Source organism: Arachis stenosperma, chromosome 8 (assembly GCF_014773155.1).
Source record: "Arachis stenosperma cultivar V10309 chromosome 8, arast.V10309.gnm1.PFL2, whole genome shotgun sequence".
Classification (NCBI taxonomy): domain Eukaryota; kingdom Viridiplantae; phylum Streptophyta; class Magnoliopsida; order Fabales; family Fabaceae; genus Arachis; species Arachis stenosperma.
In genome coordinates, this window is record NC_080384.1 from 13,366,434 (window position 1) to 13,378,352 (window position 11,919).

The window sequence follows — 11,919 nt, forward strand, 5'->3', positions numbered from 1 at the left end:
CTACGATTCTACCGAAACAATTTTATAGGTAAGCCACTTTATCACCCCAGTTGCTTTATCCCTTCCCATTTTCAAAATTCATTGAGGTGGTGTTAAGATTTTGTGAGTTTTGGTACTTTAGGTTCAATCTAACTTCAGAACTCGTTGGGTTTGGTTCGTGGGTAAGGTAAGGATCCTCAACCCTAATTAAATTCTTGAATTGGTGTTTTGGGCATTGAATGTAGGTGTATATGTGCTGTATATATGTAATAGGTGTGCATATGTGTATGTTGGAGGTTAAATTGTAAGCTTTGGAGCTTGGTGGAGGTTGAGTGCTTTTGTTTGGGTGACTTTGGACCTTGGGTTACTGTGTTTGGCTTGGTGGGGTTGTCTCGGGAACCACGTGAAAATCGGCCAAGGTATGGTTTCGATTTCCTGTATCTAAAGTGTAATGTAATGTGAAAACTTAGGCTAGAAACTCTAAGATAAGAATTGAATTGTTGATGTGGTTGATTGGTTGGTATGGATTGTATTATTAAATATGTGGTTAGTGATGTTGGAAGTTGTAGCTTGATTGTGTGATGTGATTAACTTGATATCATGTTAGGGGCTAAGTGGATGAGTAATTGATAATGCTTGTTGTGTATTATTGAACTTGCAAAGATTTGGGATCGTGGATGATGTTCTTGTTGGTGGAGTATGTAATTGGTATGTGATATTGAATTGTATGTATAATAGTTGATCAAGTTGAGTATTGTTGGAAATTGAAGTATTTCATGATGTTGAATTTGGAATATTGAATATGAGTTGAGATTCAATTATTGAGTTGTGACTGATGAAGGATGAGAATTGGTAGGATGTAGATATTATGAGGAAGTTGGAAATATTGGTTGAGAATGTTTGATGTTGAATTCGTAAGTTTTGGGTGTTTTTTAAAAGGTTTGGAAACTTGTATGTTTTGAAATAGGAGATTTGTGAAGTTTTATTAAACTATCATTTTTAACCCAACTTTGGTGGAGCATAACTTGACCTCGAAACTCCCAATTAGTATCAAACTTATTTAGAAATAAAATTGGGTCCGAGATGTTTATGCCGTTTGAAGAACGGAGAAAAAATGTTTTAAAATGAGGAAGTTATGCTCGATCAAAGTTTAGTGCGTAAATTGAAAAATTAGGGTTCAGCAGCTTTTTGTGTTGCTGCATTATATGCGTACGCATACAGCCCATACGCGGTCAAAATCGCATGCCCACGCGTACGCGTCACCCACGTGTACGCGTGACATGAAGATTTTGCGTACGCGAAATTCTCATGCGCGATCAGTCGATTATGCCTGGTCCATATGCGTACTCAAAAAAGAGCCATGCGTACGCGTAATGGGCCAACATGCACGCGTACGCGTGACTTGGTATTTCTTTGGTGTTCACGCGCACGCGTGATCCGGTTTCCAACAAATATGTGTTTTGTGTTTTTAAAACCAAATTTTAAACTTTTAAGCCCCTATTTTCATCCTTTAAGTACTATATCACAATAGAATGCCTAGTAATTAAGAAGAAGCTAGGAAAGGGGATAACTTGTGGATGAAGAAAAGGAAAAATTATGAGGAATCATGAGTAATAATGATTGTACGAGTTGCTGAGGATGATGGTGAAATTGCTTTGTGTGTTATAAGCCGGATGGCTGTGATAAACATTGAATTATGACTGGGCATGTATATGTATATGATTAATGATTAAATGATTATGATTGATTGAGGAAGCTTGAACATGTGGCGAGTATGCCGGGGTTGCCTATATGAGTTAATGAATGAATGTAGTAAATGAATCATGATGGAAAATGTTGGATAAGTATGCTTGTATTTCTCTCTCTGGTTGTAAGGGTGACAGGGCACAGATACCCTCTAATGGTGACAGGGCATAGATACCCTCTAATGGTGACAGGGTACGGATTCCCGCTAATGTTATTAAGGCGCAACAGAGAGACTGTGCCCGGGTTAGCTATCGGATATGTCGGGTTGGCTTGATAACCGACAGATGAGACTCATCAACCACTAGGACAGACATGCATCATATGCATTTATATGTTTATTTGGTGTGATTTGTTTGGAATGTCTAATTGTCTGTATAAATACTTGCTACTTGTTTAACTGCTGTATCTGCTTCCTGTTTGTGATTTTTTTGCTTGATATAATTGTGTTTGCAATATAAAATTACTGGTGGCGGTTGGGAGGTTTGGAGGAGGTGGAAAGGGGAGTTTTAGTTAAACCGAAGATCCTTAGTTAGTTGCCTATTTTCATTTTTCATGGTTTAGTTACGTTTATAAGCTTTAATTATATGTTGGAAGTTCTAGAATTGCCTTCGACTTTTCCAGGACATTATATGTTAGATATGTGGGAACTGTTACCATGCTGAGAACCTCCGGTTCTCACCCATGCGAATTTTGTAGTTTTCATATGCAGGATGTGAAGCTCCTCGCTGAGCCATGTTGGAAGCTTCTGATGTCGTGAAAATCTTTATCTTTTGGGCTTTATTTTGGTTACCTGTACTTAGTTTGACACTTATATTCTCCACTGTTTATATATATTTTGTATTAACTCCTCATAGAGGTTAGTTTGGAGAAACATGTTATATAATTTTGTCTTTTGGGTTTTATTTTGGGGTTCTCCTATGTATATATGTATGTATACTTATATGCTCATACCGGTTATCTTCGCGAACCGAGTCTTGAGTTTTGTTATCTGTATTTTGGCACTCTTCTATTTATATGTATGTATGTCCGTATCAACTCATCCTTGTCTGCTTTGGTTACGTTATCGCTTTTTGGAGTGCTGCGCTTTTCGATTTGATGACTTTGCTTTACCTTTTTCTTTAAATGCTCCTAGTTAAAAATCTTTTTCACTATTATTATATATATAAAATTTTACTTTAGAGGTCGTAATACCTCACCACCTCTATCTTATGACTTAAGTATAAGGATCTGTGTGGTAGGGTGTTACAAGCGGCGCCGCCCTGGTCATGAGCCAGCATCTTGCGGTAGTAGTTCTGGTGTCGTGAATCGCAGTGACGACGGGAGTACGAATTCGTGAAAAACGCACAGTTGCGATTGCAAGATTGTACAGAGACAACGACAGCGAAATAACAGGGATGCAGAGCGCTAACGTCCATGGCTTCTTACAATGTCGACGTAATGAAGAGAGAACGTGAGACAACTTCAACAATGGGCGAGGGTGTATTACGGGTGGGTGGGTGGGAGCGGCTGAGCGCTGGAGGGGGAGGCACGTTGGGCTAACCGGCAAAAGTGGAGGCGTGTCGGGCTAAGCAACGAATGGAATGAGCGTCGGGATGAACGACGGTGTGAGTGGAGGAGGGTTGAAAAGAAATAGAAACATTTGTTGGGAATAAGACACCATTCCCCCTTGAGAAAACACCTTTGACAGAGAAATAAAATAGACACAATCACAACACAAGAATTTAACGTGGAAACTCCAATTACCGGAGAAAAAACCACGGCCGTTGTCAAATGACAACCAGAGAATATCACTATGTGAAAATTGTTACAACACATAGACTTCTTTCTCTCACCGGCACCCCAGTACACCCACACTCTCTCAAAGCAAATATCTAATTACACCTCACAACACTCTCTAATCAAAGAGTACAGAGGAAAAGAAAAATCAGATACAAGCTTAAAGTGTTTTCGACTGGTGCAAAAACAAATGGAGAACTTAGCCTCATATTTATAGCCTAGGCCACCCACTCCATTTGCTATCCTAAGCAATGTGGGACTAATTCAACCAAATCCTAACAATCTTCACCTTGATTGAAATAGTCACACATCTTCAGCTTCCATTGTCAACACCGACAATTCTTTGCTGCCATTGTCTATACCGACAATCATAGTTCAGAGAACTATCATACTCCACCATGAAAGTATACTCACTTGGAATTAGACCACTCCAAGCATTTCGCCTTGGTACAGATCGAAACCTTGCTGAAAATTCATGGTGCAACTTCCAAATTGGCTTTTCCTGGAAGTTCTTCAGCCATCGACCTAACTCCGCCACATACCTTGCATCTCAACGCCAACCAATGCCCGTGTGCAATTTTGGACCCGATTGCCACAACTTATCCTTATCCATGGCAGTGCGGTAATACCATGAGGATACTTCTTGTCTTCTAGAGAACATCATCTTCTCTCATACCAGAGATCTTCTCCTTCAACGCCTTGTGCAAACCTGATTGTATCAACACATCCTTGACTTGTATTTGCCACAAGCCAAAATTGATTCTTCCATTAAATTTCTCTATTTCAAGCTTCACAGCACTTGAATATCCTAACATTGTTGCAACCGTATACTGGAATAGTATAACTCAACTATAGACCGAGCACTAGGAAGGGTCCCCAGGAAAGAGAGGTGGGTCACAATGGACACACTTAAATACCAGGTACAGTGTCACACTGCCTTCCAGCAACAACAACAGCAACCAAAGATCAACCTCAAGCTACAGGACAAAATTCTTTTCTGATGTGGAAGGTCAGACTAGGCTGCAACCACAGAGCATACTAAGAATAAATCCCACCGAACCGAAGCTCTGATACCACTTGTTGGGAATAAGACACCATTCCCCCTTGAGAAAACACCTTTGACAGAGAAATAAAATAGACACAATCACAACACAAGAATTTAACGTGGAAACTCCAATTACCGGAGAAAAAACCACGGCCGTTGTCAAATGACAACCAGAGAATATCACTATGTGAAAATTGTTACAACACATAGACTTCTTTCTCTCACCGGCACCCCAGTACACCCACACTCTCTCAAAGCAAATATCTAATTACACCTCACAACACTCTCTAATCAAAGAGTACAGAGGAAAAGAAAAATCAGATACAAGCTTAAAGTGTTTTCGACTGGTGCAAAAACAAATGGAGAACTTAGCCTCATATTTATAGCCTAGGCCACCCACTCCATTTGCTATCCTAAGCAATGTGGGACTAATTCAACAAAATCCTAACAACATTGTCTAACCCTAATAATTTAAATTCAAAAATTGATTATTCTAATGAATTGAGAATCTAATTTTAATAATTAATTTAACCTTTTTTTTAAACTGTTGTTCAACATTTACATGTTCACCTATACTTTCTCATTTGAAAATCAAACTCATTTTGGTCTGATTTATAAATGAAAGAAAAATGAGAATTAGAATTCTCAAAAAAATTTAAATAATTTATTTTTAGTTGTTCCAAAATAAGAAAAAGAATTTAACTCTTGAGTGAATTTTATTTCCTAGCATTTCAAACAAGCTCTTAGATTTAATTATTTTGTTGGTTTTTATAATTTCACCAAAATTTCAATAAGTTTTTATACTTTTTTCTTTTAATTAAATACCTACATTGTTTTTAATTTTATAATTAAATTCTTCTTAGTGTAAAAAATGTTAGAATTAACTGAATATTTCTTCGCAAATTGAAGATATTCATAATTAAAAATTTAACTAGATTTTTGATCGCATCTATTTTGAAAAAAATATTCTATTAATTTTAACATTTTAATATAAAAAGAATCTAATTATAAAACTTAAAATAGTGTAGAGATTTAATTAATATATATATATATATATATATATATATATATATTTAAAAATTTGGTAGAACTATAAACACCAAAAGAGTAATTACACCTTAAATTGAATGCGACGCTTCATTTTTTCTTATCTTTGATGAATTAAATTTTTATAAACCTGTAGTTATCCAATTAGATTTAGGTGTTATGGTCAATTTTTAAATAATAAATTTAAAAATGAATTATTTTTAAATTGATTATTTGTATAAATTAATATAAAAATTAAATTTATATTTAATATATTCAAAATTAGAAATATTTAAAGATCAATATTCTTTTATTTATTTAACATTTGAATAAAAACTAATCAAGTTTTTATTTTTTACTAAAATGTTTGCTCTAAGTATTTTGCATTAAAATATTCAATCCTTTTGACCGACAAGAAATAATAAAAGAGGAAATGTCATGAGACAATATTTTAAATGAAAAATAAAAAATTAATTAGTATTAATTAAAAATTTTAATTTTGATGTATATTAAAAATTTTAAAATATTAATTATTTGATTCTTAATATTTTCTAACAAAAAATACTAGTACATTTTGCTAAAATTAAATATATATATATATATACGAATTTTTTTTTCAAATAAAAATTATTCTAATTTTAATTTTGGAGATCTAAATTTTTTTTGGTGCCTAGAGTACGTTCGCCATTCTCTATATAATGTATAAGGTTCATTGTACTTTTATGCGAATTCAAGTAAATTTGTCCAAATATAAAAATTTGTGGTCCCTCTTAGATTTCACCTTTTACTTTTTACTATTTATTTTTGTCTTCTTTTGTCTTACTTTTTAATTTGGTTGTTTTGATATTTTTATCTCTTTAATTCGTCCCTTCAACTAATTCTGTTCTTTTATTTTTTTTAAATTTAATTTATTGTTCTATTATTTTATGATTTTATCATATTTATTTAATTAGATTAACTTTTCTTGTTAGTTTTAGTTAGTTTGATAATTATTTAGTTTGATAATTAGATGATATAGTTAGTTTAAATTATCATTTATTATTAGTTTAGATAATGTCAAGTGATCATGTGATTATAGTAGGAGATAATAGATGTTAGTTAATAAAAAATTTATTTTGTTTATTGTTTTATTTGAACTAATTATAATTTAGAGTAAAATTATAGTTTATGCCTTTATGGTCTAGGTATTTAGATTTATTTTCAATGTGTTTGATAATAAGTTAGATAATTTTAAATTATTTTATTTAGATTATTGAAGTGTGTTAATAAGTATTTTTCTCATGTCCTTGTTCTTGAAGTGTGTCATGAAGTTGGCAGCAATATGTCTTGCACAAAACGCTTGAAAGGCATGCAGCAGTTTTCATTTACTTCTATCAGCGTTCAATGCAACAACAAGCGATTTGTGTCTGTCTGAAATCACCAACAGGCCTGGTTGAGGTGTTACGTGCTGCCTCAAATAAGAAAGGAAAAATGACCAAGCCTTTTTCGTCTCATCCTCGATCACGGCAAAAGCAATAGGCGATATATTTGAATTGTCATCTTGAGCAATAACCATAAATAAAGTGTCTCCATATTTACTATACAAGTGGGTGCCATCAATGGAAATAAGTGGTTTGCAGTGCTTAAAAGCCTCAACACGAGAAGAAACGTCCAGAACACTCAATGAAACATGACATTATCAACTAAAGCAGGCAAAAGCCATGCTACAAGTTGCACCCAAGTACCTAAATAACCAGTGTTGTTATAACATATAAATGATGAATTAATTAAGCATAGATAAGAAAAGGCAATGTAATTAATCTTACCAAATAAGTACATCTGCATTGCGAATAACCAACGAAAAAGTTCGTTGTATGATTCCTCCTAATCTCCATATATCCTAGCAATGACTATCTACTTTGCAAGTCATATCTTTCTGTACGACACCTTGTAACCGAAGTGATTCTCCACACTTCCTTACAAAATCCTTATGCTGATGGTTGGATCTGCTTTGACAATTGTAAATATGTGTTAAGCAATTACCTTCGAGTCCAACCTTCTATAGTCTTGACCCATTGATGTTTGCATGCAAGTATGGAGACGACTGTATCTCCTCACCTCCCATTTTTTCTACTTTCGACAATAAGATATGCGTATGTTCTATCGACAACCAGACCCAAAGAAGATGTACTGTACAACATACTTCAGTTGATCACTCTTTAGTATCTTATATTCCACAACCCTCTTAATGCTATACGTCTTAATTGATATAATAACTTTCTCAGTGGTGGGATCATCTTCGGGACCTCCTTGAATAAATAAGAAGTCATTGTTTCGAGATTCAGTGTGAAAAAGTGATCTAGCCGATCATATGATAAAAAATGGTAGGCTGTGTCAACGCAATTTGTGTGTCACTGAAGTAGTTCATCTCTTCCTCCTTCTCATCAGAAATTTCCGTTAGTTCAACCTCAGTATCTTCACCGTCATCAGGATTAACTTGATAAAGATCTATCATCGGGTCTCTAGCAGAACTCTCATGACTTTTAACATTAGCTTGCATCATACCATCATTAGAATTCTCGACATTTGATCCCTCTTGATTACCTTCAGGTAGCCTATTTAGGTCAACCATTGTCCTTCTAATATTTATTTTAAGTGCTCCACTTAAAAGGGATATCATTAATAATATCCGCAGAAGTTCCTCCACCCAAGTCGACTAGAAAAAATAAATAATTCCAACAGATGGACATTTGTCCAATGGTTGTGTCAAACCCTAATAAGACGTATGTCCTTGTCATCACGTAACCGATACCTAATTCACAAAACATAAAACCTTATCAAAATCATCATCAAATAAAAAAAATAACAAAATAATTATTATAATCCATTATACACCTTTTGAAAAACAAAATGTTATCTACTTTGGACGGATATATATAGTAAATTTTTTTTACGATTTTCGTGTGTTATTGACCAATGGCATGCAATATCAAATTCTTTAATGCGGTTAGATTTTCGACTTCAGATGGCATATCTACAAATACTGGTTGAGAAGAACTAAACACGATAGATTCCTCTTGATTATATATTATTTCATCATCATAATGAATGAATAACAATGGAATTTCAGACAATATATAGATTAAACAGAAGATGAAAACAAAGAAAAAAAGATGAGTCACTAGTAGTGATTTTGGTGACCGAATAGCCTTGGTGAGAAAGCGGTTTAAAATTTGCCCAGGAGTACGGCGAACTTTATACATTACATGAAGTTTGCCATGGAAAATAACCAACTTTGTAAAAATGATAAGATTTGTCGAAAGAGACGGCAAACTTGTTCTAAACGCAAACAAAAAAATGAATCTTTGAAATTAAAGTTAGAATAATTTTTATTTAAAAATAAGAGATTTTTTATTTTATAATAGAAAAAAAAATCCAAATATGATGTGGTGGGATGGTGGTTATTCTTAGCATAGTTTTTGATTGCGGATGGCGGCTCATGGCGGTGAGCCAAAAATTCGCCATAAAGTTATAGCGGATGGCGTTGCGAAAAATGGCGGAAATGGCTGATTACCTAAAATATACATATATGTACAAAAAAAACATGCAAAAAAATTGCAAATATAATAAACTATAAAATCTATCTATATAAGCAACTTTCTAGTCATAAAACATCTAATTAATATAGCAAATATAGTAGCAAATTTAGCAAATAAATATAATATCAAGTTCAAATCATAACTCAAAAGTCATAAGCAAGCCATAAAATAGAAGACATAAAACATAAAAACTATAAACCATCTACATTCTAGCTCTCATCAAATTCATCCAAATTAACACGATTATTATCGTGTCCCTCTACCCCCTCATCATCCTCTGAATCAGTATCATTGAATTGAATCTCCTCTTCTTGTTCTTCTTCATTTTCAGAATCCTCTTCATCTTCAAATTCTGGTTCTTCTTCCTCTTCCACAATTACTGCTTTTTCTTTTCCTTTTTTTGAAGCCTTAGACCCACTTGGTCCACCCTTTGCACCACCTCTTGTAGTTGCAGGTTCTTTTCTTTTTCTATTTTGTTGTCTTCTAGTATATGTCGTAGGCTCATGTCCTCCCATTGCTTCAAAAACAAGGTTCCAACTCAATGTGTTGTCATCTTGATGAACCAAATCAGCATCATCATCCATATTATCATCATCTCGAAAGGTGACAGTCCCAATTTCTCCCACTAACCACTCATTACATTCATCAATGTCATTGAGTGCAATAGGGTCAACTTCATCTTTAATGTTGTACCTCTCGATGAGTTGTTGGTTATACTTTATGAAGACCAAGCTCTCCATCCTTTCATGATCAAGCCTATTTCTTTTCTTAGTATGAATATGCTCAAATATACTCCAATTGTGTTCACATCCAGAAGTACTACAAATCAAGCTCAAGATCTTGATAGCAAGGTCTCGCATGTTTGGAGCTTCATGCCCATATATCCGCCACCAAAATGCTAAAAAATTAAAATAAATTTGTCTAAGCCTTTAATCGAACTAAATTTATAAAGTTTTGTAAAATTTATAACAATCTTACCGGGTGAAATCTTTTTTCTCTGAGATTTTGCAAAGGATGATCCAAAAAGTCCATAGACAGCCTTATATAGTGTTTGCTCCTCCAATATCTTCTCTTGCACAGCTATACTTGGCACCAATCTAGTGATGCACTCAAACCATCCCTTTGTAATTTCTAAATCCAATTCAATGCGAGGATTATCATAAAACAAATCCGGATTCAGAAAATAACCAGCTGCATGCAACGGATGATGAAGTTGGCAATTCCATCTGTTGTCAACGATTTTAAAAACTTTAGAATATTTGCTCACATCATTAGAAAATGTTTTCATGATGCATTCCTTTGCCTTCTCCATTGCTTCATATATATAACCCATTGGCGGCTTCTTCTCCCCATCAACAAGTCGAAGCACCTGAACAAGAGGCCCCATGATCTTAAGGGTGTACTTGACATGATTCCAAAAGGAGGGCCTAATAACAATCTTTGTTGCCTCCCTCCCCTTTGCCTCCCTTGACAACTTATTCCTTACCCACTCATCCGAAGTGAACATTCTTCTTAGATTTTCTTTCTCCTCATAAAGCCTTTCCAAAGAGAGAAATGAAGTGGCAAATCGGGTGACTACATGCCTCACTAATTCCTTGCCATTTGTGAATTGTCTCAACATGGATAAAGTGCTAGAGTGGCTATAAGTAAAACTAACCAAAGAAATGGCACTTTTTATGGTTTTTTGGATTAACGGTAACTTTCCAATGTCTTCAAGCATCAAATCCAAACAATGGGCAGCACACGGGGTCCAAAACAAATTCGGTCTTTTCTCCATCAGCAACTTACCGGCTAGAACATAGTTGCTCCTGTTGTCAGTTACAACTTGAACAACATTTTGCTTCCCAATTTCCTCAACAATACCATCAAGAAGCTCAAACATTTTTTCACTCGTCTTCACATAATCAGAGGCATCAATTGACTTCAAAAATATTGTCCCAGCAGGAAAGTTTACAAGAAAATTGATAATGCTCCATTGTCTCTTATCCGTCTAAGCATCTGACATAATAGAGCAGCCATACTTTTTCCATTGTTCCTTATGACCCTTCAACAAGTCTTTGGTGTTTTCTAATTCCTCATTAAGGAGTGGCACCTTTAGAGCATGATAAGTGGGAGTAGGTAAATTAGGACCAAAGCTTCCAACAGCCCACAACATTTCTTAAAAACTCTTCAACCTCACTGGATTCAATGGAATCCCAGCTTGGTAGAACCACCGGGTTATGTATCGATGAACTCTACGAACCGCTTCCTTATTACATGCTTCCTTGATATTCTGTTGCCTCAATTTCTCCTTTTTGTTTCTTGCAATGGCAGTTTCGGGTCTTTTCATAAACAAGTCCATTGGACCTCTCATAGAACTTGCCCCCTCTAGCTACTGCCATTGGAGTTGGATTTGGAATTTCATCAATTCCTTGAGCATCTTTCTCTGACAATCCAAAACCCAAACTATCTAAATCAAGCTCCCTAGCATTGACACTTTGTTCCTCAGTGCTTGCCGGTGTAGAACTTTGTCTTTCTCGATTTTTTTTCTGGTTGTAGAACTCCCATAATTTAGCAATAACATCCTTTGGGACCATTTTATATCCAGCAACATTCCCAGACTTAATCATTAAGTGCTCCTTTGCCCGTGTAATTCCTCCTCTCATAATTTTTCCACAAAAATGACATATGGTGTCATTGGTATTTCCCTCTTCTACAGTAGTAACATATTTCTACCCTGGATCAATCCTAGTGGCACGGACAACAGCTGTAGGACGAGCAGCAGTTCCA

The 11,919-nt window shown here is 35.0% G+C and overlaps 1 protein-coding gene across 1 annotated transcript; it reads right to left on the bottom strand.

The window, feature by feature from the left end:
• Positions 1–9,048: 9,048 nt before the first annotated feature.
• LOC130945421 (uncharacterized) lies at positions 9,049–11,032 on the bottom strand. Its single transcript, XM_057874142.1, has 3 exons — positions 10,129–11,032; positions 9,569–10,048; positions 9,049–9,125 (listed from the first exon to the last, which is right to left on the bottom strand). The coding sequence occupies exons 1-3, from the start codon at positions 11,030–11,032 to the stop codon at positions 9,049–9,051; spliced, it is 1,461 nt and encodes a 486-aa protein (XP_057730125.1).
• Between the last annotated feature and the right edge of the window lie 887 nt (positions 11,033–11,919).

Excerpts from the sequence above, each read along its gene's own strand:
- LOC130945421 (XM_057874142.1), bottom strand. The coding sequence starts at position 11,032 with ATGTTTGAGCTTCTTGATGGTATTGTTGAGGAAATTGGGAAGCAAAAT. Across the intron at positions 10,049-10,128 it reads GAGAAAAAAGATTTCACCCG|CATTTTGGTGGCGGATATAT; the intron begins GTAAGATTGTTA and ends TTAATTTTTTAG. Across the intron at positions 9,126-9,568 it reads TGGTGCAAAGGGTGGACCAA|GTAATCAGCCATTTCCGCCA; the intron begins GTGGGTCTAAGG and ends TGTATATTTTAG.